At 40.6% G+C, this 27,639-nt stretch overlaps 2 protein-coding genes and 1 long non-coding RNA gene across 8 annotated transcripts; 1 reads left to right on the top strand and 2 right to left on the bottom strand.

The window, feature by feature from the left end:
* Window positions 1–1,039: 1,039 nt before the first annotated feature.
* On the bottom strand, window positions 1,040–4,237 carry LOC120544195. The gene is made up of 3 exons (XR_005636474.1): window positions 4,062–4,237; window positions 2,815–2,931; window positions 1,040–2,287 (listed from the first exon to the last, which is right to left on the bottom strand). It is a non-coding gene; the product is annotated as an uncharacterized LOC120544195 (long non-coding RNA).
* Window positions 4,238–6,166: 1,929 nt separating this feature from the next.
* On the bottom strand, window positions 6,167–23,262 carry LOC120575591 (dual specificity protein kinase CLK4-like). 6 transcript variants are annotated; one of them, XR_005642016.1, is made up of 13 exons: window positions 22,891–23,262; window positions 18,092–18,186; window positions 17,321–17,480; window positions 16,301–16,367; window positions 15,423–15,536; window positions 15,101–15,267; window positions 13,832–13,932; window positions 13,524–13,653; window positions 13,356–13,438; window positions 13,192–13,271; window positions 12,419–12,509; window positions 12,136–12,346; window positions 6,167–6,215 (listed from the first exon to the last, which is right to left on the bottom strand). XR_005642016.1 is itself a non-coding variant. In XM_039826388.1 (13 exons), the coding sequence occupies exons 2-13, from the start codon at window positions 18,652–18,654 to the stop codon at window positions 12,191–12,193; spliced, it is 1,281 nt and encodes a 426-aa protein (XP_039682322.1). In that variant the 5' UTR covers window positions 18,655–18,729; window positions 22,891–23,261; the 3' UTR covers window positions 11,855–12,190. The 6 variants fall into 6 exon arrangements, 5 of the variants coding, with proteins under 5 accessions (XP_039682322.1, XP_039682323.1, XP_039682319.1 ...); XM_039826388.1 differs by lacking the exon at window positions 6,167–6,215 and adding an exon at window positions 18,618–18,729 and having other exon boundaries at window positions 11,855–12,346; window positions 22,891–23,261; XM_039826389.1 differs by lacking the exons at window positions 6,167–6,215; window positions 22,891–23,262 and adding exons at window positions 18,618–18,729; window positions 19,134–19,250 and having other exon boundaries at window positions 11,855–12,346.
* Window positions 6,310–8,253, top strand: LOC120575592 (glucose-dependent insulinotropic receptor). The gene is made up of 2 exons (XM_039826390.1): window positions 6,310–7,282; window positions 7,528–8,253. Exons 1-2 carry the CDS (start codon window positions 6,715–6,717, stop codon window positions 8,217–8,219), a joined length of 1,260 nt encoding a protein of 419 aa, XP_039682324.1. The 5' UTR covers window positions 6,310–6,714; the 3' UTR covers window positions 8,220–8,253.
* Window positions 23,263–27,639: the final 4,377 nt, after the last annotated feature.

The raw sequence follows: 27,639 nt of genomic DNA, 5'->3' as shown, positions 1-27,639 counted from the left end.
TCAAGATATCTGTGTAAGTGTAGCACTTTATGCTAATCTCACAGAGTCTGGGGCTAAGAGCATGCCGTTTTTATCATGCCGTACAAATGTGTTATTTTCACCTTTTCTAAAATGTATTTGAGTTAATTTAAGGTATATTTGAATATTTCTGCATACTGGGGTCCCTAAACAGTCTTGGCATTGCATATATTTATGACTGGAAGGCTAAGACTCTTGTGGGTTTTATGATTTAGTTCCCATAGTAGCCAGTTCATTGTAGTAAGACCATTTAAAAAAAAAAAAAGCCTTATGAAACTTTACAACCACAAACCTAGGTCATTAAGAAGATTTTTGGCATATTGCCTGCATTAGTGGAAATACATGGTTAAACAATGGAGAGATTACACATAGGCTTTTAAAGAAAATTTATTTTGTTTTATTGGAGTGAACATTGGAGTGCATCTTTCTATATTTATTAAATAATGATATTGCCCTTTTTCATACCACACAACAGAAGATGGTCACTGTCAGACACATTCTCACCTACTAGAAATACTCGGGTTCAGGTGAGGGGTGGTGCCTGCAAGAGTTGTCTCTCCAGTTTGTTGCCGTCTTCCTGTAAATGATCCTTCTTCATTTCTGGACGTTTTCTTTCTTTGGGTTTTGCACGAACCGCAAGGTAGAAACGCCATCAACACCCCTCACTCGCTCGCTGGGTAGAATCTGGATAATGACCTGCTCTATTCACACATGGGCTCAATTGGAGATTACACTTTGTACTAGGGAGCTGGCAGGGTAAAGTCCATTTAATGTCCGGTCCAACTGATTCGGACATTTGCGTTCTCACATACAGATCCTCTGGTTAATATCTAAATAATTTCAGGGTTGCAGTGCATGCGTGAAAGGAGCTTTGAAGTGGTTTTAGTTGCCTAAACCTCAAATAAGAGCTGCAGGCAGGTCTTCATCCTGCCAATAAGGCCATCAGTCAGCCCGCCGGGGGGGAGGTGTTTTATTTTTTTGAGGGGGGGGGGGGGAAAAAGGAAAAAAAGGTTTTTAAAAAACTGTTTGGCAGTCCAAAATGCCTTTTAAGTCTAACACATACCCTACATATAGTTGTAAAGGGCATTACAGCAAAAACAAGGCAAAGCTGTCTTGGTGCATATGGTTCCTTTTTCCCTGTCACAGAATTTGATGCGTCTCTTGCTGTATTTCCCCCCGTAGAGCTCTTACACCGGGAAGTAAGGACACATTATAAACTATGTACAACTGTGCACTTGCAAAGCATAAGTTAAGTGTTGATGTGACATATTAAAGCCTTGGTTCTCTAACTGGTCAGACTAGTGCCTGGTGGTATTGGTGCAAGACTCAGGTCTTGAGAATACTCACTATCAGTTCTGATCACATAGTGTTTCAGTGGAAACTAACATGTATTGCTACATTTTCCTATTATGGCTGCTCCTTAATCGGTGGGGCATGCTACTGCTGCCAGTGCTAGTGTGTTCTCTCTCTGCTTGGGTCTGATAGGGTCGACTCCATTTTGGATTGGATCTGATTATTTTCAAGTCCCTTTTGGACCCAGTCTCCTTTAAGACCTTTCCATGAAAATTAATTAATACATGTTGACTTTTGGGCAGGATTTCCTAAATGTTAAACCTGTGACGACCTCTAATGTGTGTGTTTGAAGCTACACTCACAACACAGGTGCAACTGCCAGCTACAATGCAGCTCCACTAAAAACTTTTTGTGCCTTGCTCAGGGACAGCTCTGTGATTGTTAATGAAGGGAAGAAGATCTGGATTACTACAACAATACTGCCAATTTCAACCAGCAAACACCTAGTTACAAGCCTGTTTCTTTAACCTTCATTCTTCTGCTGTTGCAGTGTACAGAACAGCAGCCAAGCTCACAGTGAACCCTCAAAATGCATTTAAAAGACTACTGTCCTTTTCACATCACTCGCATCTCACACAGCAGATATCCACAATGTTAATCTACGTCGGTAAAAAAAATAACTTTTTAACTTCATCTAAAATATAGTTGGGAATTGCAGTAGCGAAAACAACAGGGCACTTGGATCCCAAATCAGAGAAAACTGAAAGTCCATGTCCATCTTTCTCTGTTTCTTCTTATTATTTTAAGTTGGTGATGCACTACTGGTGGACATGCTTGAAAACAGCCACAGTGGCCGCAGTGGCAGGACAGGTCCGGAGTTATTGGTTGAAACACAGGCAGCGCTGTGGATCACAGAGTGGTGCGCAGCAGTCGAATGACACGCTGGTAAAGCTGCTGAACGACTGACACCAGATTCCTAGGGGGAATTAAGAAGAGTGAGAACTGAACTGAGAAGTGGAGAAAGAGAAAAATTAAGAAAGAAAAGGAAGAAAAGGAAAAATACTGAAGAAAGGGCTAAAAGTGCAGTCAGCATCTTTAACTGTTTTTGTTTTTTAAATAAATAACTAGAATGCCCAAACCACAGAGAAAGAGCACATATACAAATATACTTTACGTCAAAGAACGTTTTTGTTCGACTCTTAACTTACCCTAACTCTTAACTTGAAAATTGACAACTTTTTTTGCTCCTCTAACATGAGTTTGCTTACTAACTGCACATGCAAAGTAACCTGGACTAAATTGGATTTCATATTGGAAAATATGAAAATCATACCCTCTAAATAAATGGTCAGCTGTCCATTTGCTGTAGTCTTTCAGATATGTTCAAGTACAACTTGTAATACAGCATGTGAAAAAAATTTAATAAAAATAAGATAAAAAAAATAAATACACAAAAACTGTAATTTTCTCTACCAAAACAGTTCTTAAACAGTTGTCACTCACCGAGCTCCCATAGAGAAGCAGTTGTTGCGGTTTGGGTGGAGGCAGAAGAGCGAGGCCACGCAATAAACACAGCACAACAACATGGACAGCAGCCGTCTCTTTAAGGACATCTTCCGTCTGATAGAAACACAAATGCAATCACTTATTTCGTTGTTGTTGCTTTCTTGTACATTGGTGACTGTGGCTGGTACATTGACACAAAGCAGAAACAAACATTTTATTCGAAGATCTTGGCCTATGCCCAGTATTTAAAAATTTCTGAAGTACCAATACATGATGCATATATTTATTATGAAACTTTTCTTCTTGACAGACTATGAGTTTGCATTATTTGTTCACTCTACTGGTTAAAAGATTTTGGTACAGCAAAGCAGTCTTCAGGCCAGATTCAAATTAGGTGGACTGAAGAAAAAAATCCTGGGAGTTTCTTTTTCCTCAGAAAAGTTCCAAACACAACAATAAAGTGCAATTTTGTCCACCTGTCTATTGATGTTTTATGATTTATGTTTTTAATTGGATTGCAATTTTATTTACAGGCGAATTCCAAACGACTACTCAGCCTTAGCAAAAAAGCAGGTTACCTCAGTAAGCTAATCAATGAGGTCATGAATAATGTAAATGCTACCACTAGCTGAGTCCAAGTTAGCTAAGTTTGGACATAATGGCACAGAAGCAAAGCAATGTAACATCACTGCTATAGGAGACACATTGGTTCAGATCCAAAGGTCACACAATAACACAAACAAACTAGCCGATCGAGGCAGCGGTAGACCAGCAAGATAACATTTTTGTCAAAGGAGTCTGGTGGCTTTGAAGAGTGCGATATAACGGCTTCAGATCCCCGTTGGAAAGGACTGTCTGACAGCAAATAAAGCGGTGAAAAATATTAAGATAAGTATATATGTAGCAATGTCATCATTCAGAAACCTACTGTATGTCAGGTCATTTAGGAAAAGGTTTTACTTAAACAAAATATGAATATTTGGATTTGAATCCGTAAGTAACACTACTGGGAAGTAACCAAATTGTATAAATAATAATAATAATAATAAAATAATGTAATGGACTTGATCTTTAAAGTTGAGTTGATTGTCACTAAACAGACGCAACCCCAAGGCCTCTGATACAACTCGAACTCTGCTGCAGGCCACATTGATGTGTAACCACAATGGGAAGCAGCAGCTAAATCCCTGCTCCTGTTGAACGCCACACATCACCCTAAAACATCACTCACATAACATCATCACCTTAACAATCCTGTTGAGATGAACTCTTTCCTGACAGACTGATCTGGAAAAACTCCTCACGTTGGTTAAAAACACTCTGAGGCTTCTTAGAAACAGATCCCAGGCCCAGGTGGAGGCACAAGAATTCGTCACAGCAGTTGGAGGACGGCGTTGGCAGAGGTATAAACAGGATTTTGGCTCCCTGGGTGCTGCTGGGCACTGGGCACAATTACTGCTGACCCACACTTTGTTTTGAAAGGTCCTGAAAGGTCTAGCAGGGGTGAATAACATTCCTACATTGTGTGTCTGTTGGAGCTATTTGGGTTTGTTGGGAGGGAGGGGGGGTGTGAGAGGTATTAAAAACAGGATCTTTCCTCTCAGGTTTCTGTGGACTCATATTGAACCTGGTGAAACTGTGCTCCGCTGCTCTGGGCTTGCTGGGATTGTTGTGTTGTGGTTTGAGGATAGGGTTGTGTTACCTAACGGGATGCTGGGTGAACCCTCACATTATATCCCGATCCAGTTATGTTTAAGGGTAGACACAGGTAAATAGGGTCAAACTTATAACAACACTATGAAACTTCCCCAAATTGATTACTTACATTTTTTTCTACTTCAAGTTTTCTGAAATATTAAATGTGCAAAAGAGATATTATCTAATTAAATATTAGCCTAAATATATGCAAATTTGCAAATTTTTCGAGAACTAAAATCAATGAGGTTAATGCTAACATCAGCGATGCAAACATGGTTACAATGATAATGTTCACCATATTTAGTGTGCCAACATTAGTGAGTGTAAGTAAAATGTACCTATATAGCGCTTTTCACAGACAAAAATCACAAAGTGCTTTACATAAAACATACAATATGATAAATATTAAAACACAGTTCACCATTAAAATCATAAAGTAACACATTAAAAGTAAAATAAAATTATAAATAAAGTGCGGACAGGTCAACCAAACGTCTTTTTAAAAAAGCAGGTAGTTAACTGACTATAAAAAAGGTTATGAAAAGGTTATTGGCACACTATCAAGGCTAATCATTAACCAGATTTAGTTTAGATAGGGATTTTTTTCCCGTTCTTTCTTTTAGTATTTTTCTCACAGACTATAGCTGCTACTTTGAGAAGCTGATGTGATGCCAGGTGATGTTTGGAGTGGGTGCAGCGAGAAAGCATCATTAGCCAGATCTATTTGTGTGTGAATCTTAGTGGAAAATGGTCCCATCATGCCAGATGTGTCTCCTGGGAACTCTGGGGCCAGAGTAGGACAGCAGCCAGCAGGGTTAGAGTTTAACCAAGCTCATTCAGCTCTGTACAGCACAGAAACACAGTTTAGCTGTTGTTGTTATATATTACTAAATGGATTTTAGTAAATAAGTCTCAATATGACACAAAGCAATACCGTTTTTTTTTAACACTGTCACTACTAATGAACAATACATTGCATGCAGCGTGGCAACAGGACCCTCATCTACATTAGAGTGTACAGTTTGCTAGAATTCACATGGCACATGGATAAGATGCTGTTACGCTGTATTATAATAAACCGAATCAGCATCAGAATTAGACTCAGAATAGGATCCATTGCTAAGTAGCCAATGTTTTCACTTATATTTGAATGTCATCTGTGATTTATTATCAGTGGAATTCATTGTTCCTCCAACATGCTGTGATTTAGAGGTAAATGACAAAGTCATGTGATGTGTCTTTCTTTAACATATCATTGTATGGTGGTGTAATAATCTATATTTATATTTAACATTTTAATAGAAATGATAGGGTTTCTAGATCATTAACCTGCTTTGTGTGGTGTTGACATGAAAAGTGGCCACACGGTTGGTCTTTCTCCCCATGCCCTTATAAATGTGTAATCTTAAACTTGTTCTGTATGTAGCCTACTAAGGTTTGGAACACTTTCCGAGCCTCAGTTTAAAAAAAGAAAATTCTGATACAAATGATAAGCTTACATATTTTAAATTGATGATAAAAAATAGACAGAGAGCCAGCAGGCAGGCAGCTGGGACAAGGGTCAATCCCAGAGAGCAGCAACAGAAGCAACGGATGAGCAGCAGAAGGTTATGTATGTGTTTGTGCTGTGTGTGAGTGTGTCTATAGACTGTGTGTGTGTGTGTGTGTGTGTGTGTGTGTGTGTGTGTGTGTGTGTGTGTGTGCGCGTGTGTGCATGTGTGTGTGCGTGTGTGTGTGTGTGTGTGGGAAGGGGAGGGACAAGCGATAACTGCTGATAATGCTGTCAGTGTTTCTGTCCTTCTGCCTTTGTTGAAGGGATCTTTAGGACACAGATGAAACTGGTGAGATCGAATGGATGTTTTAGCGAGACTGTCTTCCTTAAACGTTGACATAAGTAACCGGGGAAACATTACATGACATTGGATTAACGTAAAAGGACGATATTAGCTGATAAGATTCTTCATCTTGTGGTGAAGTGCCGTCAGATGTTAGAGTTCTTGAAGTTTTTTTTCTTGAAGTCTTAACCTAGATTGTGTTGGAGCATTTTTGCACATCTCTATTTCTTCTAACAGTTTCTAATGGTGCAAGTGCCACATTTTGTGATGAACGACTGTAAAGGATAAAACACAGTCTCTAATCGCAGCAATGTCAGCTTTGTGGATTTCACATTAAAAGCTGTGTGTTTTTGTTATATCATATATGAGTGGACTTGTGAGCACAGAGACCACTGTTAGCATGGCTCCTAACAGCATGGACACCAACAAGCCGACAACCCAAAGTGACGTGAAGCCTTGGGTGATGGGTGTGACCCTGAGCATCGCCTCCTGCCTCATCACCTCCACCAACCTGCTGGTGGCAGCCGCTCTACTTAAGCTACTCCTCAGGAAGAGAAGCCAGAGCTGGTGCTTTGTCCTCAACTTGGCACTGGCTGATGCCCTGGTGGGTGTGGCCATCACTGGCCTGGCCACAGAAAACTTCAACTTTAACAGCGACGGCAACAACTCTCCGAACCAGCACAACCAGGTCACTGACGATGCGCCCACAAACGCCACGCCTCCTGCCCAAGGCAAGACCCGGTGTTTGATGCGGATGGCCTTCGTGACATCACCCTGCACAGCATCTATTATGTCCATGTTCCTCATCTCACTTGACCGCTACGCAGCCATCAAGATGCCCCTGCGGTACTCCCAGCTGTCTGGGAAGGCAACAGCAGTGGGGTCCTTGCTGGCTTTGTGGATCAGCTCCCTCACTATGGGATTCTTGCCAGGTGAGACCTTAAAATATACAACTGCTTAATAAATATATGGTGTGTTGTGGTAAAAGCAGCTGGTGTTCAGAAGGCACTGTGTTGTCCCAGGTACCGCTGGGATATCAAGTTTGAGACATAGCCTACATCCATGAGTTTGAAGGTTTATCAGACAGGATTTACTGGCAGCATATCGATGGGTTACATTGCTTTTTGTCTTGATCGAAGTGTCGTATAGCAAATAACCCATGCCCTCTGTTCCTCAGTCATGGTGCGGCAGCTGCAGGCGGAAGAATATGGCGGCTTCTGTGCCTTTTTCTCCGTCATTCACCAGGTGGGCATGATCGTGTTATTCAGCGCATGCTTCTTCCCGATGCTCTCTGTATTCCTTTACATCTACCTGGACATCCTGAAGATCGCCTGCAGCCACCAGAAGCAGATATGTCAAGTTAGGCAAGCTGGTTCCAGGACGGCTGACCACCATTGCCATCAACATTGCGGGGATCATCAGCAGCATCAGCATCTGAGGAGCCATTACTGGAGCCACGTCAAGGCCCTGAGGACAGTGGGGGTGCTTGTGGGCTGCTTCTTGGTCCTCTGGTGTCCCTTCTTTGTCGCATGCATAGTGCACCTTCTGTGTGAAAGCTGTGAACTCACTGCCGTGTTAGAGAATTATTTGTGGCTGTTGGGACTGTCCAACTCACTGATCAACCCTCTGGTGTACGCCTTTTGGCAAAGAGAGGTGCGGCTGCAATTAGCAGCCATGTTCTCCTGCTTTATAAGCAGGTCGTTGGCCGCTGGACCACCAGGTGTCACAGAAAGATGTGACCCGCAGCCACCTGTGCTGACTCAAGCTGATGCATCTGGTGGAAATACCCTCAACCATTTGCTGTTGCAACCTATTATCGGCAACGATAAGGCTCACATTGTGCCGCTATCTGCAATGACCAGCTTGTGAAAGAAACGGTGTTTGGTGTTTTAAGCCCCCAATGTCGTCTTCCCGGTAGGGTTAGGGTTAGGGTTAAGTTTAGGGTTGGGTGCCTTGAAGTCGACGTTGGGGGCTTAAAACACCATTCAGCTAAAGAAACTGGGAAACCAGAGAAACAGTGGCAACAAAACATGGCTATCATCAATGTGATTTTCAAAAGTAAAAATATAAAGTATTACTTTCCAAATTAAATTTGCAACACTTATTATAATTCACATGGAAAAGTCCTGTCTCCATCTCAAATGCACACAATACTACATGGGCCTCAGCCCACTGTGATCCTCATCTGACAGCTAATAAAGTTTAAAGTCATAACAAAACCTTCTCTCCCTTTCTTTTGCTTTCAGACCATCTATTACCATGTGTTTGAATTCATGCATATGTAGAATATATTGCCAGTGAACACAACAAATATGCAGCATTCAAGGAACATTCTGGTTTATTATGACTTATTTTTAGCCATGCTACTGGCTATGGCTATAATTTAGTGACAGTAAGTAGGAGGCACTTAATAGTGACAGCATTACAGTATAATTTAAAGATTTCTTTCATAGTTCCCAGTGAAACCAGAGGGGTCAGAGGTCAGTGGCAGTAAGGGGCACTAAAGTGTTCAACGGTCCAGTTTCACAGACTTTGACATGCGTTTCCTGATAAGTCCACAAGGGTTCAGGCCTGTCCCACTGTGAAATCAGTGCATGGTGGGTGCTTACTGACATTTTGAGCCCTTTATGCACACTTACTGCAAGTCTGATATCCAGCAGAGACTTGCAGAGGACAATGTGCTTCAGAGGGAAAAACCCACAAGAAAGTGGGCTGAAAAATGAGTTCAAAGTAAAAAAAAAAACTAACTAAAATAGATTTTTGCTTAAGTAAGTATGTAAACTTTATTTATATAGCACTTTTCACAGACAAGAGGGGTCACAAAGTGCTTTACAGTGAAACAAAAACAAAACAACAACACATAAAGTGCAAAGCTATATGGCTAATTAAATGCTTGTCTAAAAAGATGAGTCTTCAGGTGTTTTCTAAAGGTTTCCACAGAATCCAAAGCTCTCAAGGCTAAAGGGAGAGAGTTCCAGAGCCCTGGGGCCACCACAGAAAAAGCACGATCACCTCTTGTTTTAAAACGTGTTCTGGGAACAGTTAAAAGTTCTTGGCTTGAAGACCTCAGAGAACGACCAGGAGTGCAGTAGTTCCTGGATGTACGAGGGAGCTTGGCCATGTAAGGCTCTATAGGTAATGGTTTAGGTAATTTTAAAATGCACTCTAAAACCAATCGGTAGCCAATGAAGAGCCTTAAGCACAGGAGTAATGTGCGACCTCCTGCTGGTCTTAAATAAGTCTTGCTGCTGCATTCTGTACGACTTGCAGTTTGTCCAAGGAAGATTTGTTTAAGCAAGTGTACAGTACATTGCAATAATCCAAACGTGAAGAAACAAAAGCATGAACAAGCATCTCCATCTCTTTTTTAGAAACCACAGATCTAATCTTAGCAATGTTCCTGAGATGGAAAAAACAGGAACGAACCACAGACTTCACATGACTGTTAAAACACATAGATTTGTCAAAAATGACACCCTGATTTCGCACAGCATTACAGTCAGAGAATGAGTCCCAATGGCCTGCCTAATCATAGGGGTAATGTTGTCTGGGGCAAAGATCATCACCTCAGTTTTGTCAGAATTTAATTACAAGAAATTGTCAGCCATCCATTTGTTAATGGAGGCTAAACAAGTTTGACAGTTTGTCTAGCCTATCAGGGCTAAAAGATAAATATAATTGGATGTCATCAGCATAACAATGGTAAGATATATCTTCAAAACTACCAATAATCTTACCAAGAGTAAGCATATACAGACTGAATAGCAAAGGGCCAAGCAGAGAACCTTAAGAATTTACTTAAGAATTACTACCAACTAGTAGGAGAAATTTAAGTCAAATTCATTTTTCTCCAGTGACATTAGTGTCCCTTTCTCCATGGAGTGTGAAGTTCTGACTCTTTCCGAAGTGAAAATTAAAAATTGGGATACTTTTATGATTATTTGGACAGGTTCTAGTCTCTGATTGGGCTACTTTTTGCCTGCACTTGGGTTTTTGGCTGGTCACTGCCTTCCTAAAATATACCACAGCAGGAATTCAAGATAGATCTAGATCTAGATAGTAGATTCAATTGCGGAATTGACAGTTGCTAGGACCTTTTTTGGGTGTGCTCTTTGATAAAAGGGAAACATTGAATGAGTGTCAAAATTACATTTGCATGTGCCCAGGGGCCCATTGTCTCGTAATCCACCCATGCATGTGGGCCACCTCAATTCATGAAGTTCTATAATGTCCACGTTTACCACCAGAATATAAATATAAATAAACACTTTTTGAGTCCCATCTTTTGGCGTTTGGATTTTGGTCCCTCTTTTGTGTCAAGTATAGATTGATTCATAACAGATCAAATAACATGCAGCAAAGGTAATGAGCCAGACTCGCTATGGCATTATGCAGAAATTGTGTGCCTTGGCCCATGGACCTGCTTTGTTTTATACTGCTTTATAACATGCATGTGATTTAGTAGCTTTAAATTGATGGTTCTCAGACAGCAGACAAGCCTTCAGTTCATCCAAGCGGTCGTTATTGCACACTTAATATTTCATAGCTGGGTAACTATTCAGTCATGGAAACTTCCTCGGCTGCTTAAATCTTGATAAATATTGTCCACTTTACATGTCAGCAGCCTGTATCAACAGAGCACTTTCACCAGATGATGTCAGGGAGTTCTAGGTTATATTGCTAACATTTACTTAAGACTGACAGACTGCATCTTCTACATAAACCCTGAGCTGGAAATAGATTTTATTTGCCAATTGTTCTTTTTCTTTACATCATGTTGTTATACAGAAAGAGTTTTAGCAGTGCCCTGCAGGATCATGCTGCATTATTTGTGCATACATCTAAAAAGAGCTTGTAGTTTGAACACATCACAGTCTTCCCACCTTGGAATAATGCATGAACACTCCCACACAAGACTTTGTAGTCATTTTGTGTCTCTTTGTGGTCATTTTAAATCTCTTCATGGTCGGTGTGTGTCTCTTGTGACATTCTGAAGGCCAGGGGGGCCCAGACACTTTAGACCCATAGGCCTGACAGCATATACTAATCTTTTAGCATCCTGCTTTTTTTCTGTTAGTACTCAAGAAATCAAGGTAACACTTTACAATAAGGTACACAAAAAAATGGGTAGTTAATGATTAGTTACTGTTTTTGAAAGAGTAACGAATGATTAGTTACTGTTTTTCAGAAGGGTAGTTACTGTTTTTCAGAAGGGTAACGAATGATTAGTTACTGTTTTTCAGAAGGATAGTTACTGTTTTTCAGAACTACCCTTCTGAAAAACAGTAACTAATCATTCGTTACTCTTTCAAAAACAGTAACTAATCATTAACTACCTATTTTTTTGTGTACCTTATTGTAAAGTGTTACCGAAATCAACATACTTCATACTCATACTTTAATTTAAGTAAGGGTTGGGATATTCTGCCCACCTCTGATGATGTATGAGCACAAGCAAAAACATAGTAGAAATTAATTGTATATAGCAGAATTAAGACACACCAAAATGTAAAATATTTATTAACAAACTGCTGACAAAAATGACTAAGAATCAATAAAGGAAAACACAATAAAAATACTCTGCATTACACTTGACTTTCTTTACAGTGACATGCAAACGGATCACGTTGGCATGTTTTCAAATTGATCTCAAGTAGACAGGAATGCTCTGTAGAACTGTTATGACTGTAAATGAAACTGAAAATCTTCAACTCATCAACTCAGAACTACAAACCCAAACAGTCTAGTAACTGCATTGCTTCACAGCCTGAGGCATATGTTGAATGTGTGTGTGTGTGTGTGTGTGTGTGTGTGTGTGTGTGTGTGTGTTCATGCATGTGCTAGCGTGTGCGCGGCTTCTGCATCCTCATTGGGCTGAAGAACGGGTGCCATAGTGCCTCCTCCAGGGTGATCCTTCTATAGACGTCGTACTCCAACATGCAGCCGATTAGGTCAAACAGCTGACTCTCCTCCTCGCTCTTCTTGCGCATGGACTGCTGAGAAACAGACAGTTACTCTGAGTTTCTGCTGCTACCTCACGGCTGCAGCTGATTGGCTGATCTATGTACCTTGAGAGGTATACAGTGTTTCCAGATGTATTCGTCAGTGGAGCTCGACTCGTCCCAATTCAGACGCCCGTTGTGCACATAATGCTCCTTTCTTCACACAATACAGCACATACACATGGGGTCATTCGTTAGTTAGTTGCAAGTAAGATAGACTTACATCCTCCCCACTGGCACTCAATTTCAAGTCACACTTGCAGCCGTGGAGAGCATATTAAGAAAAAGGCATAAACAGATAACCTGTGGTGCTTTCAGTCATAAGAAGGAAACACCCATCACCATGGAAACTGATGGAAACAATGCTCACCCCCGCTATGTTTTGTTGTTTCCCTGCAGGCACACAATCCTCTAAATTTGTCTAAACAAACACTATGTAAATCATTTGTATATGATTGTAGCATCTTTTAAACTTTTCGGCAGACAAAAACGTTACATGTTTTTGGACTGATGAGTACAAATTTTGCACGACAGAAGTGGCTAGAAACACAGACAACTGTGCTATATTTGAATAGAAACTTGGCTTATGGGTTGCATTTAGGCTTCTCATCTCAGTGTTAGAGGTAGGGAGGAAGTGCAATTCCAGGGTACAGTTAATGTGAGGGCAGAAGTGCCAAAGGTACCAAATAAGGATGCCTCCTAGATGCCTCCACAACTGTAAGGCTGACCCAGATCACTTCCTAACCGGCCTGGGAGAACTTTGGGAGCCAGGGAGGATCTTTCTAGAGAAATGGATAGTTGGGCTAATCTGCTCGCCCTTATATATGTGTCCTGTATACCTGGTCTGTTTCAGCAGGTGGGGGGGAATCGGTCCCAGGATTTTCTCCATCATGGCCAGATGTTCTTTACTGTCATGGGTCTGAAACAACAGACAGGCAGGGGAAAAAAAACCTAGAATTATTTCTGTGTGTGTGTGTGTGTGTGTGTGTGTGTGTGTGTGTACCTGGAAGAGTGTACGTCCCAGGTAAAACTCCATTAGGACGCAGCCCAAACTCCAAACGTCACAAGACTGGTTCCAGCCCAGATCTGTGCACAAACACAAAGTTTAAACTAAAAACATAGATCATTTGACATGCAAATATAGTTTGTGTGTGTGTGTGTGTGTGTATACCCAGTATGACCTCTGGAGCTCGGTAATGGCGTGTTGATACCTCGGATTCATGGTGTTCGTGGTCAAATTTTGCGGTGCCAAAATCCACCACTTTCACATCAAAACTCCTCAGTTTCCTCTCCTCACACTCCTGTAAAAACACACACACACACACACGCACGCACACACACACACACACACACACACACACACACACACACACACACGCACACACACACACACACACACACACACAACACGTAAACATCCTTCATTGCTTGACAAACCTTGAAATGAGAGCATGACATGTTTTATTTGTTTTTACGAACTTTTACCATCACATTGTTGTACTCCAGGTCGTAGTCAGAGCAGACAAACAGGATGTTCTCTGGCTTCAGGTCTGTGTGGGTCAGTTTGTTACGATGCAGGACTGTGAAACACGCAAAAACATTGAGCATTGAGCTAAACAGTTGGTGGCACTAATTCTCCAGTCGGGTGCCATTAAACCATTGCAGAAGAAGAGGGCGCAATGAGATTACATAATTAAAAGAGCGCCAGTCAAACCTCATAATGTGGAAAATATGATGGAAATAAGATATTTATGTTTTTACCAATATATTAAACATGCAGTATGGAACTGTTGTTTCCCGCCTCTGGCAGTGAGAGTAATTACACAAATACTGTCGACACAATGACGTATGACTGCAGGTGAGCTCGCTGCATCTCCACCGCCCCCAGGAGCGATCTCTTCAAGTCCTCGCGTGCAAATAAGGGCAGAGGGAAAGAAAAGGCAGAGGGATGGAGTCGTCAGATAAGGTCATTATATCTGCCCTTGGTCCCTTCTCTTCTGTCAGTGCTCTCCCAACAAGGAAAAGCTACACCAATTGTGATCCGTGTTTGTCCTCACCGTTGATCGTTTCTTGTTTTTTGATTGTAATCCTTCCTCTGAACCCCGAGTTTCTTTTTTTATCTGCAGCATCCCCTCCAGATTCCAGATAAGTTTCGCCTATTACGACGCCTATTAGGATTATCCGCCATACTCCTAGCTGTCGCTCCGTCGCCATCATCTCTCAGACCCCCCGCCTGCTCCTGACCCCTTTAGCTCTGGCTGGTTGATGTAAAACGCATCACTTCTGGTGCACTAGTGCAAGAATGTCATCACAACTCCAGTATACTGCAAAATACAAAGAGCTTTCCCTGGCAGAAAAAGTCCTGTACTTCTGCACTAACTTTTCCAACTCAGAGGGGTGACCTCTAGCTCACCCAGTGAGAGCGTGCGCCCCACGTTGGCTGAGGCCTTTGCAGCGGCCCGGGTTCGAATCCGACCTGAGGCCCTTTGCTTCGTGTCATCCCCCATCTCTCTCCCACCTTTCCTGTCTATCCAGTCTCACTCTGAAATAACGGGAAAAAAGCCCCCCCAAAAAATAAAAAGTTTTCCACCTCAGCCAAACATAAAATCTTCTTTGTGATATTTTTGTATTTATATATATATTTTTTCCTTAGTTCTCCACCATGAAAAGTTATCAATAATGACAAGATCACGGGTCAGAGGTCACACATGGCTGGTAGAACGAGGCTAACACACACACTTGACTCACAGCAGACGGCTCTGAAGATCTGGAATGCCATTTGTCTGATCTGCTCCACGTTGAACGGCAGGAACTTGTTCTGTCGGAGAAATTCAAAGGTGCTGAGGCCGAGCAGCTCAAACACGATGCAGATGTGACCGTCATGCTCAAACCAGTCCAGCATCTTCACACAGGCACTGGCAGGAGAGAGTCAATGATCCATAAACATGAGGCGTAGTAGTTGTGTTAGCCCGTAGCTAATACAAGGACATGATAGATAAAATCGAATGGTTTTAGAGAAGAAATTCACCCCCCAGGTTTTACTCTGAGGGACTGCTGCAGCTACACTCACAATCTGTTGTCATCATCCAGGATGTTGATCTCCTCCAGCACCGCGATCTCAGACCTCGCTACTTCACAGAAACACTCAATGTTCCTCACAATCTTCACAGCCACGTGGTCCTTTCTGTTGAACATACAAACAGGTGTACACAGACATGCAGAAAAAGATACTGCAAGTAGTGAAAAGTAACTGCACTTATGCCACAAAAATGAATTCTTCTGCAGTTTACATGGTGATTAAACTGTTTCTGGTTTCAGGCTTGTTGGCTAATAAATCAGGATATTGTCATGCAGGCTGTTCTTATTCACTGCTCATACTTATACCTTCCTATTTAATTTGTATATAACCAATGTAATCGTGCAGCCAGGACATGCAGGGCTGCCTCTGACGAAGTCAGGCGACGTAGTATAAAGAGCAAGTCCGCATAGGGAGGAGGTAGGGGTGGATGGATCAGTCAAAAAAACACAACTTTCATTCAGGACTCCGCTATTGCATACCTTGTGAAATCAAAAGTCAACGTTGACCTTTTTCAGCTTAGTCTCGTTACGTAACTTGCATACTTAACCACTGCATGTATGTAAGTTAAGTAACAAACGTACTTATCTGAATCCAAACCACAATCTTTTCCTAAACCTAGCCAAGTAGTTTTGTTGCCTAAACAGGTTATGCACTGCATAGGCTGCAGGAGTACTGATCGCTTGTGCTGCTGGACATTCGTAGGATTACACACGAAAAAGTGTGCACACTGTTTCGTAAGATATCATACGATATGAGGATATGTTGCATCATGGTGGATGGAGACCAAAAAAAAAGTCTGAGAAACTTATCACAAGCAGTATTGCCATCCTTAAGTGCCTGGTCATGGTTCAATCAGCATGCAGGCTTACTTGTCTCTATCAATACACTCCACAACCTTTCCAAAGGCTCCTACTCCCAGTGTGGATACCACCTCATCTGGGAAGGACAGACAGACATTTAATTAGTTTAACAGTGTCAGCAGCAATGTCTTAAAAGGCAAATGTAAATGCAAAAAAATGTGAGAATATTTCACCCATCACAAAAGGATTATGTGAAGGAGGCAAAAAAAAAAAAAAAAAAAAAAAAATATATATATATATATATAAGGTATATACACTATATATATATCTTGAAGGAGCAGTGGATTGTAGGATTTAGTGGGATCTATTGGCCACAATGGAATAACAAATTTCACATAAACACCTGAAAGGCAGTACCATGCTATGGTTAGATGGCTGAGGTCTAGGGTTATCATTTACACACCACCCTTCCACTGCCATATTTCCACAGTGGCCCAGAACGGCCAAACCAAAGACTCTAGTCTCTAGAGAGGGCTTTTTGCGTTTTTACCTGAAGCCACTGTAGGTTCTACTACACACTTGGAAAGGGAGGGGTGAGGAAAGTGGTATTATGTAAGGCAACACAGTGGTCCAATGGTTAGCACTGTGGCCTCAGAGCAAGAAGGTAGCGGGCCTTTCTGTGTGGAGTTTGAATGTTCTCCCCGTGTCTGTTTTCTCTGAGTGCTCCATTTCCCCCACCACTAAAAACATGTTCCCCTCCCTCTCTACCGAGCTGATGTGTGGTGAGCATTTGATGTCGTAAGGCTGCCATGCATCACCCAGGTGGGTGCTACACATTGGTGGTGATAGAGAGTAGTCCCCCCCCCCACCCCTGAAGCGCATTGAGTCTATGATAAAGCCCTATATAAAATGTAATGAATTATTATTATTATTATTATTATTATTATTATTATTATTATTATTATTATGTTAGTTGCAACCTTGCCGCTAGATGCCACTAAATCCTACACACTGCTCCTTTAAATATGAAAATCTCTCTAAAAACATCAAAGCTATGACAAGGACAAGACAAAGGCTGGTGTCGAGTACATCTTTCTTTCATCACAAGGCCGATGTGATAGTCCAGGTGTCCCTCTTCGTTGTCCTCGCAGCTCTTTCCTACGTGACTCTTCTTCACTCCATCATCATCAGCAGTGACAGCCATGTCACCAGGAAAAGCACATTCAAGCGGGAGCGAGTTGTCTTCAGGCTGAGTTTAGTGTTGACACATGCCACAAACAAGATGAAGCGATGGGGTGCGCATGGTGACACACAGGTTGACAAGACATATGGACAAGACAGTGCAAGAGAAAGCCAGGGTGACAATTTGAAACACGTTAGTTTCCAATGGGTGACAGTTTGAACTTAAATCACACCAAGAAGAGTAAGGAGAGCAGGGAAAGTTCACTACTGACAGATTGTAGGACCCCAGGAAGAATAGCTTTTAGCTTATGCTGAAGCTAATGGAGATCCAAATAAAAAAACAAAAACCTCAGATAAAACCATATCAAGTGTCAAGAACCCCCCCAAAATAATTCACAGATGAAATCATATAAGAAATAGGAGAGTCTGGCTCAGATTTTATGGTAATGAATTTGTCCCTCTATAGAAAGCTCTCACAATATCTAGCAAACAGTTGAACAAAATAAAAAAGATTAAAAGATTTTGTCCCATATTTTTGGCTACTCTAGTTGTATAGCTGATGTGTCTACCTGAAGTCCAAACAACATTTATTTACCAATGATCTGGGAAATATTTCCATTCAAACTATGACAAAAGATCAAAATGAGAGGAGGATAAACAGCAGGAAGAGAGTCGTACCGAGTTACCAGTTTCTAAGGAGCTGCCGGGTGTCCTCTGGTTGAATCTTCCAGTCTTTCTGTCAGCATGAACGTCTGTTTTGAGGTCATCACCATCTACCAGCACAAAGAAAGACAGAGTTGATTTACTGCTGCGTGAGTACATTTGATAGATATTAGATATTACTGTATACTTATTTCTTGAGATTGTTTGTAAAAATCAAACAAGCTGTTGCTAATGAAGAGGTAAACAGCAGAGCTTATATTCAATTTTCTTATTTTCTTGCAGTATAACTGAACGTGCAGGATTTCCAAAACTCCTTTTAACTGTCACCCTAAGATGAATAATAATGAGCAGGTATGAGCAGTTAATGCAGAGAAACAGTGGACTATTTACGATGTTTTACTGTTTTCATCTCATACACATACTACTTGTTGAAGTGTCCTTGAGTAAGACGCTCCTACATAGCCTACTGACTCAGTGTGAGCTGCACTAGACATAAATATAAGTTAAATGACCCAAAAAATAAGAAAGAAAATAAGGTTACCGCTCCAAGATCCGTATACGTTGTCCTTCTTGCCCATAGTACTGCTCTACACACCTTGTTCTGTAACCCCAATGTGCTCCCTCTGCTCCAGCTACTGGAGGTCTGGGGAAAACTGAACATATAAGAAGAAGAAACACACAGGTAGACAAGGCTTACAGTAAGTACCAAAGTTGCAGGATGCGTAAAACATGGACAGACAACATTGCTATTGTATAGATTCTTACAACTAGTGGTTGTAATGACAATACCCTCAGCATGCTAACAGTGTGTTTTTTTTCTATATCTCAGTGGCATTGGGATTTATTCTGTGCGCACCAAAATGGCACCGAAATCCATCAAATAATGATCAAGATACTTGATTAAATTGGAAAGACTCAATGACATTTATTGCCAACCTTAGTTAAGAAGACAAAAAAATGCATTTTTGAATATCAAAACTCGACAAATGTCATGCTGTTCCATACGCTTACAAGCAAAGTGCTTCTACAAATATTTAGAGGGAGCATTATAACTTACAAGATCAGTTGCTGCACCTGAATGGATCCTAAAGGTCACAAACTCTTCAGTGTCTCCCTCTGGTATTTTTCTGGTCTCTGCTTTTCTGCCACACTTTGTAAAGGTGGAAACGTTTAAATTGAAACAAAATCCATTCAATTTAAATGTCTTATTTGGCTGCAGAGAAAGGTGCAGGAACTCTGCTCTTCCCCCGTCCTCTGCCTGGTACTCAAACCCTCCCTCCTCCACTGCCCTTGCTCTACAGGGACAAAGATTTCTCAGTCTCCTTTAACCCCTGTTTCCAAAGCCATACATAGTGCTACATCCTCCAACCTACAAACCTATTGGTTTCTCTATCCCCTGGCTCTATCGCTATCTTTCCCTGGCCTTTAGGAAAAGGCTAAGTTACGACCCCCCCAGCCAGCAAGTCAAGTTCCAGAGGGGCGAGGAGATAACATGAAACTATAATAGTCCCTGTGGGGAAACTAGGTTTTTAGAGCAGTCATCGGATATGGCAAAATTAAATAGAATAGAAACTAGAATATCATGTTTAGAGTATTATATCAACAGGACATAGAAATACATGAACAAAGCAACGATGCCATGACATTCATGTGATTTGATTTCAAGTTAGCTATCATTAAAATATGGAACTTCTGAAGACTCACAATTTTAAGAACAGTTCTCAATATGGAGTTATATTTTTAAAGGGGCTAGGCAATTTTTTAATTCAGCTGGGCACTGTAGTTTTTAGCAAACATTACTCACACAGGAGTGAATACTGCATAGTGGACTGTATATTTTCAGCATATAGTGCTCGAGCAGCTGGGCAGCGTACTGTATGTACTGTATGCTCAAAATAAACTAGTATGACCATGGCCATGAAGGAACATGTCACTCATGGCTCACGGATGTGTTTTTCATAGTTTTAAGACAACAATGGACACTGGCACAGATGTATGAGCCATGTCAAGCTTTGGATACACAGGCAATACTTGTAATAGAATCAAATCAGTGTTGGTTTTAGTCTGAAGAAAAATACAGCATATGGTCAGACATTTCTTATGAACTCTGTCTTTTAATTCAAGTAAATCAGGTTTTCAACTGGAGATTGACATCTTGACAACATGTCTACAAGCTTACAGTTTGCTTCTAGTAAATCGTCATGCCATGAAAACCTCTCTCTCTGCCCCTCCCTGTCACCTCTTCCACAAATAGCATACATGCCATTCACAGTGGGGGTTTCTCTCTCCCTCCACATCATTTCTTATTCATCTTTTCATCACCTCTTCCACTCCTGCAGTATATCTCTTTTATATTTTTTATTTTTTTTTTTACCTTTGCAACAGATGTTAAATGTCAATGCCATCTACAACCTGCAGAAAATGCCAGATTTGCAAATTCCTATTTATTTATTTTCCAAGAAGGTAAAAGTAAGGAATTAGCAAGAATTTTCAATACATTGAAATAAATAGCTTGTCATTTTTTAATGCTTTTTAAAATATATAACCTGTTTTTTTACTGTGCTGTTACTGAAATATTAAGATCTTTTGGTTGAATGGCCTATAATGCAGAGGGGCTTTGCTTTTTATAGCCGACGATGTGAAGGAGTGTTAAACCATGCGTCACGGCTCAGCTGTCTCTGATCGCCTGTAAATCTGCGCTGAGGACGATTCACTCCTGCTGACAACATGCAGGACCGTTGTCACTCACTTAAGATCCTCTAACACTCACTACTCACCAACCACTGACCGGAGTGGAGAAGTGCATACAGCTTGCAAAACAAGGGAGACCATACAAGCCACCAATAAACTTGATGTGTCTAGAACTAGTTCACAGAAATGCTTTAAATTCTGGACTGCCTGGCACATGGAGCTCAGCCTTCTCTGCAAATCAATTGTGTGGTATTCTTCAGGAATCAGTGCTTGCCTGTAATGTTTTGGTTTTATAGAGTGGAAAAGAGGGAAGAGCCTTATCATCATTATTACCAGCAGGTCAAACTTTTCACTTATCCAGTCAAAACAAGATACATTAGTTTTGTACAGTTATCCATGGTTCCCAAATTATTTATCCAGATTACTTCTAGGGATCCACTGACTTTTTTCTCCAGCACCACCATATGATTCACATTTGGTTTTGAGTGATATGTCTCGGCAAGTATTGCCCGTATTGGGATTGCCATGAAATGTGGTTTACACATTTATGTTCCCCAAGGATAAATTGGGGTCACACTTTATTTGAATTTTAATAACTCTGGTGATCCCTTAACTTTTTAACTAGCTCCATCATCAGGTCAGAATTATAATTTGTATAGTTTTAAATTGTCCAACACTTAATAACTGCAAAACTGATGACATTCCTATCAGCCTCAGCTATACTTAGTGCTAATTAGTAAATGTTAGCACACTAAACTAACGTGGAAAAAAGTTTTAAACCTTCTAGGTTTCTGAGTAAGCACCGCTTACAGAGCCTCTAGCACCCCTTTAGAGACTCTTAAGCCCCCTTTCACACACTGGAACCCTGAATGTATCCAGACTTTACCCGGAGGAGCTGTATGTGAGAACGCAAATTTTTGAATCAGTTGAACAACAACATTTGCATTAAACAGACTTTACCCTGCAAGCTCCCGAGTACAAAGTCTGTGTAATGTCCAAGTGAGCCCATGTGTAATAGAGCAGGTCATTGTCTGGAGAATTCACAGCGAGCAAGTGTGTTGATGACATTTGTATCATATCATTTTTACAATTTCTTTCTACGCTGATGACTATAAATTCTGCCATTGCAATGGAGCCGGAGCCATTAAATCAGCACTTTTATCTATTCTGAACATTTTGTTTTTGCAATCATAACACAGTTCTGCAACATAGCTGCCAAATTTTGAACTGATTGGATTGCTTTTATCCAAAATGTTCCACAATACAGAACATTACATTGTACCTCTCCGATTTAGGTGTGTCTCTTACTGGTTGATTCATGATTGACTTCTCTCCTGATGTTTCACAGTGCTGTAACTTTTCCTTTTAGCTCCATTTTATTTTACCTTTTCATTCCATGTCTATGCATCAAGATGTTTTAAGACATGGTTTTCTTGATCTGCAGTATGTAAAGTGCGATGCTAGAACTCTCTGCCACACTCTTTTTCTTCCATAATTGTTGTTGTCTGTGTTACTGTCTTTTTGGATTGTTTCCCACCATGAAAACATGAACTCTGGTTTCAACAAATAACTAAAGCCTACAATTCTACTAAGGACAGTTTTTTATTTTTTTTGCTCTGGACCCAAGTGTAGGACAACTGACTGAGTCTGAAATCACTCTCCTCGGGCCCTTCTGATTCTTAAAGCTTTGGCGCTACTTTGAATGGGATGTGATCTAATTCAATCCAGATGGTTGAGATAGGTGACTGATACCTTTAATTGAAGGGGATTATTCAGCCCTATCAGTTTTAGATAACAGTTAATCTGATATGGCTTAAAATACACTTAGATGAAATCTAACAACAGCCCACATAGCTCGAACAATGAGCACTATGCCTAACCACACATAAGAGCTGCACTAATTAATGGAGCATGCCAGTGATACTGAAACACAGAAACTGATTTGGTCTTATTACAATCCAAGCGAAAGCAGCTATAATATACTTGTTTATAGCTGAAAGTTTTGAATATTGGCATGAAAATCAATTACTGCCAACTTTAGGGCAACCCCCTGTTGATGTAATGTCAGGTTCCTGCTCTGGACTTGCATTGCTGTGTTTAGTGAAAGTGTTTTTTTTGCTTACCTGACTTAGCAATTGAAGCTGTGCTGTCCTCTGCTTCTCCTCCTCTCTGGCTCGCTGCTGTTTGGTCTCCAGTTGGTCTGTTTAAGAAACTTTCCCTCCTCTTCTTCATCTTCTCCGTACCAATCTGCAAACACTTTTTGGAACGCTGCATAGCTGCCAAACAAGGAGAGAGAGAAATGGCGTCCGTGCAATAAAACATTATGTCCCACAGAAAACCAAGACGTGAACATTCCTGCGCACTTCTAGGTTGTAAAATCCTCAGCCAGCTGGAGTGAAAAGGGACACGGGGAGCTGCTCCAGCCTCGACCCCTGGCCTGATCCAGCAGGGGCTCTTCTTTCATCCCGCAGGAGAAAACATAGTGTGCTGTGTCTGATTTGGCACTGTTGATGCAAAATGATGCAGGAGATTGTGTGATGGAGGAACATAGTTTTTAAGGGAAGCTAAACATACATCACGTGGGTGCAAGGTTATTACAAAAACAGTGTCAGTGAAGAAAAGTTAACATCTGTACACTGTGTCATCACAGTTCATATCAGACCCAGGTATTAAACTGTTGGTCCTACACTGTTATATGTTGTCTTGTTTCAGTGTAATTAAAATCGGTTGGAGCAATGTTGTTTTCACTCTTGAGATTCAATGTGGTATAACTTTATTTGGTTATGAAAAGTTTAGGCTAAACCCTACATTTATTCTATAACAACTTCATTTAGGGACAGTTCAACCCCAAATCAACAATACATATTTTTCCTCCTACCTGTAGTACTACTGTTTTTATGAATCTAGATTGTTTTGGTGTAAGTTGCCCAGTGTTGGAGCCGTAGAGAAGTCTGCCTCCTTTCGAATATAATGGAACTAGATGGCTTGTGGTGCTCAAAGCGCCGACAAATACATTTGAAAAACTCTTTTCTTTTTACCGAACTACAACTGCCAACTGTATCACAGAGCATAAGGAAATGCACTCATGGCAGAGGGGCTAGTCCTTCTCGGCTAACCCACGTTACTTCTAGGAAAGGCCTGCCCTACGAAGCAGCTCGATTGGTTGGGGTTAGGCATTGACCTCAAGTGGTTAAGGTTAGGATAGCTGATTGGTCAGGGGATAGGACCTGAACAAATCGGGTGACGTTACCTTGTGTAAGCATGGACGCCTGGCCAATAGTAGTGTGTGAATGCTATTGAAGGGTGGGCCTTTCCTAGAAGGGTTTAGCCCTTGTTTAGACTACCATCCCACATTTTTTGGAATATCCAAATTGTATCCAGATTGATTTTTAGAACGTCTGGACAGCAAACCACAAGAATTTAGATTTTTGCAAATCAAGTCCAAACCACATTTGGAATCCATTCTGATGGAATTGCTGAGCAGAATCCATGGTGTGTCTGGATGGTAACCCCAGATTTGCGAAAACTCTAGCAAGACTTGCTGCATGACGATCTAGCCTAACCTTAACCATTCGAGGACAATGCCTAACCTCAACCACCTCACAAGATTTTTACAAACCTTTGGTTACTATCTAGACATGACCCGGAATCCAATAGGCTAGCAACCACATTTGCTGAGTTTGTCTGGTGTGATTTCTGCACTGCGACTTGACAAAAGATGGACCTGCATTTCTCATGCTTCTGTGTTGGAAAGCTGCACCGCCAGTGTAGCTACGTAGTTACTGCTGACGATTACCACAGCAACCCATGCAGGTTATTGGTATCGGGACAGACAAATTCGATCTGATCCCTTGCAAATAACAGTGTGGAAAGTCTGTCTTAAAGATCTGATTTGATAAAACACAACTGTTTTAAAGTAGCCTTAATGACATTCTTTTTTGTTTGATCTTGCTCACCTTGGGTCAGAAAAGAATAGTTATAACTAGCTTCACTGTGCTGAAGTAAAGTCGTGGAGCAACCAAAGGACGCAATGACCAGCCTGTAACTTCCCTTTAAAATGCAGTGGGTTTCCAGTTAAAGGTCATGTTTTCACAATAACATATTTAGTTTTACAACCTGCAACAGGCCTAAATCTGACCACACAACTATAATTAACATTAAAAGACCATGGCTAACAGTGTGGCAGACAGGCTGGAAGTTAGACGCCTCACAGATCCTCACAACATCATATTTTGTGGTGTGTTCCATCAGCTGCCAAAGTTCCTGCAGTGACATCAGTGTTGTGTGTGGCAAGAAGTGGAGCAATTTGTTGGTGATGAGGGACTGACTGCAACAGTAAACATCCAATAACATACCACTTGACTGCATAGAAGAAGAACAACAATGTGCATTTAACACATTGTGTATTTTGAACATTTTGATAAGTCATATACATGCATATAACAGTTTTTCTCAATCGCTTTGGGACAATCGTCGAATGACTATTACTGTAAATCCAGTCTTGTTATCTTGAACTGTCAAGTTTTACTCACTGGTACAATCAGATTTTGTTTCTCAGTACGTCATTTCCAATATGCAAGTTTTAAAAGGTAATGAATTGCAAATAACTTTCAGTAAAGTAGGCAGCTTGGAAAGCAAAGAACGGGAAGCCTAACTGTGGCCTTTTTATTATGTTGTCTTAATTAAGATATTTCTATATATTTAGCATTTATCTAAAAAGCACCAGTCACACTAAAGATACGAAGGCTAACAGCTAAAGTCACTTAAAAATGATTAGCTTTCAAAGAAATATGTGCTGCTATTTGTGTCATTGCTAAGCAGGTATGTGTCATGGTCTATATAAATTTATCAATTATGTAAACAGCCTCTTTAACAGCCAGGTGTTTGAATGCAGCTTGGTGCGTGGACGTTAAAGGTGATAGATGGCTTTGACGCACATCAACCACCGACACAGGCTTGTATTTCTGTCCTAAACATAAAAAATAAAAATATCCCCACCTTTAACTAGCATAGTTCAAATTATGGAACTAGATGCTGACCCCATCGCAAGCACAAGTGCTCTCCTCTTCTAAAAAAGTTTTAAATAAATATATTTAATATTTTATTTAATCCAAATTTGGCCTCTTCTCGGTACTCGGGTCTCACAAATGAGATCTCAATCTCAGCGTAACTTCCTGATTAAATCATTTATAAATTTAAGAGATTTAAACTGTAGCTATTGTGTGTGATCACTTGAGGGCCCTGCTGTTGGACTGTTTTTCTCTGGAAGATGCACATAGTGAGGTCAATTTGTCTCGACAGTGACAGAGGTTTACTGCTCCTGGTTAGCAATATTTCCATGCATGTGATTAATTACAGACATGCAGTCAATGTGATGAGGAGAGGAGGTGACACATTTCATTTAGTGAAAGAGCACACACGCGCACGCAGGCACACACAGCACTTTGTAATGAAGAGTATTCCGTCCAATGCCAGGTCTATTGACAGACAGATGTGAAAGCTCTCAGCTGTGATTAGAATTCGCAATCAGACACACAAACAGATGGACAAATACTATTATTACTATTATGTACTGCATAATATTTAAGTGTGTCAGGATGGATTGTTGGGTTAACAAAGCGTCTGACTTTAACACAGAGACTGCGATTGCATCTTGTCGCCTACCAACAGTTAACATTGGTTTCTTTTAACCATAACACCAAGTTAGGTCTTTATTGGTCATCCAGGTATTCTTTTGCCTGTAGGAGTCTATCTTAGAGCAACCTTTTGGAGAAGGACCCTCTTACAATACAGAGAATATACTGGGCACCCCATCATGAATGACACTTTAAATATTTTGATGAAGCCTATTTTTGACACCTCTATAGTCTTTGTTATGTGAAAGAACATAAGAAATAAAACGTATTAAATGTATTAGAAAGATATTAAAATGTATTAGAAAGATAGTAGGCACATGTTTTATGTTATAGTTTCGTTAGATTAGAATGTGATTTATGAACTATTATAGATTGGAAAATTAAAATATTAGAGTTTGAACTATGAAGCCATTTTTTTTACATCATGATAATTTGATGAATCTGAAAACTTTTCAAGGACCCCCTGGCAAGAATGCCACGGAGCCCTGAGGGTCCCTGGGCTGCACTTTTGACCTACGCAAACCTTATAGTGGTGATATGGCTGTGCAAATAATCAAATTTGTAACCGTTATTACGATTTTGGCTCCTAACAATTACAACGACAGAGTGATCGAGAAAAACGATTATTTTGCAAGTAAACTCTTCTTTTGTCTTGTGTGCTGAATGAGAGGGAAAAAAATGAGGATGACTATCAAGGGTAATTTCGCGGTTCAAGTTGTTTTCACTGTTGATTTGTTTAACTGTTAAAAATTAAATTAAATAATTGCAACATCTTTCCAAAAGTCAATGGGTAAACGTGTTATATAATCCTGATTTCAATATTGACCCCCCAAAAAAATCGTGATTACGATTTTTTCCATAATCGAGCAGCCCTAAGTGGTGGAAGACCAGACAACACTCATATAATTTAGATTGTTTTGGAAGGCAATAACAAACAACCTATTTTATCTTTTAAGTTGGAGAATTAGAGGACTTGTTGGATTGAGAGGCAGGCAAACAGGTACACCAACTGAATAAGTATTATCTATTGCCTGGTAAATTCATATCATATTTGGATATTTCCTCTGTATAGCCTGAAGAGGTCACTAAAGAAATTCTTTTCCCAGTGTAGTGTAAGAGAACTTGACTGGCCTGCACAGAGCTTTGATCTCTCAACCTCATCCAAAACCGTTGGGATGAACTAGAACAGCGACTGTGAGCCAGAATTTATAAGCCAACATCGGTGTTGGACCTCAC

The sequence above is a fragment of the Perca fluviatilis genome, chromosome 16, assembly GCF_010015445.1.
Source record: "Perca fluviatilis chromosome 16, GENO_Pfluv_1.0, whole genome shotgun sequence".
Lineage (NCBI taxonomy): Eukaryota > Metazoa > Chordata > Actinopteri > Perciformes > Percidae > Perca > Perca fluviatilis.
Note: the sequence above shows the minus strand (reverse complement) of the source record. Positions and strands in the feature narration are given on the sequence as shown.

What these genes read in the sequence shown, in the direction of transcription:
- LOC120575592 (XM_039826390.1), top strand. Translation starts at nt 6,715, where the DNA reads ATGAGTGGACTTGTGAGCACAGAGACCACTGTTAGCATGGCTCCTAAC. An exon ending in CACTATGGGATTCTTGCCAG is followed by an intron (nt 7,283 to 7,527) that starts GTGAGACCTTAA and finishes TCTGTTCCTCAG; the next exon opens with TCATGGTGCGGCAGCTGCAG.
- LOC120575591 (XM_039826385.1), bottom strand. Translation starts at nt 23,089, where the DNA reads ATGTTTTATTGCACGGACGCCATTTCTCTCTCTCCTTGTTTGGCAGCT. An exon ending in ACAACAATGTGATGGTAAAA is followed by an intron (nt 13,654 to 13,831) that starts GTTCGTAAAAAC and finishes GTGTTTTTACAG; the next exon opens with GAGTGTGAGGAGAGGAAACT. An exon ending in AACACTGTATACCTCTCAAG is followed by an intron (nt 12,347 to 12,418) that starts GTACATAGATCA and finishes TCTGTTTCTCAG; the next exon opens with CAGTCCATGCGCAAGAAGAG.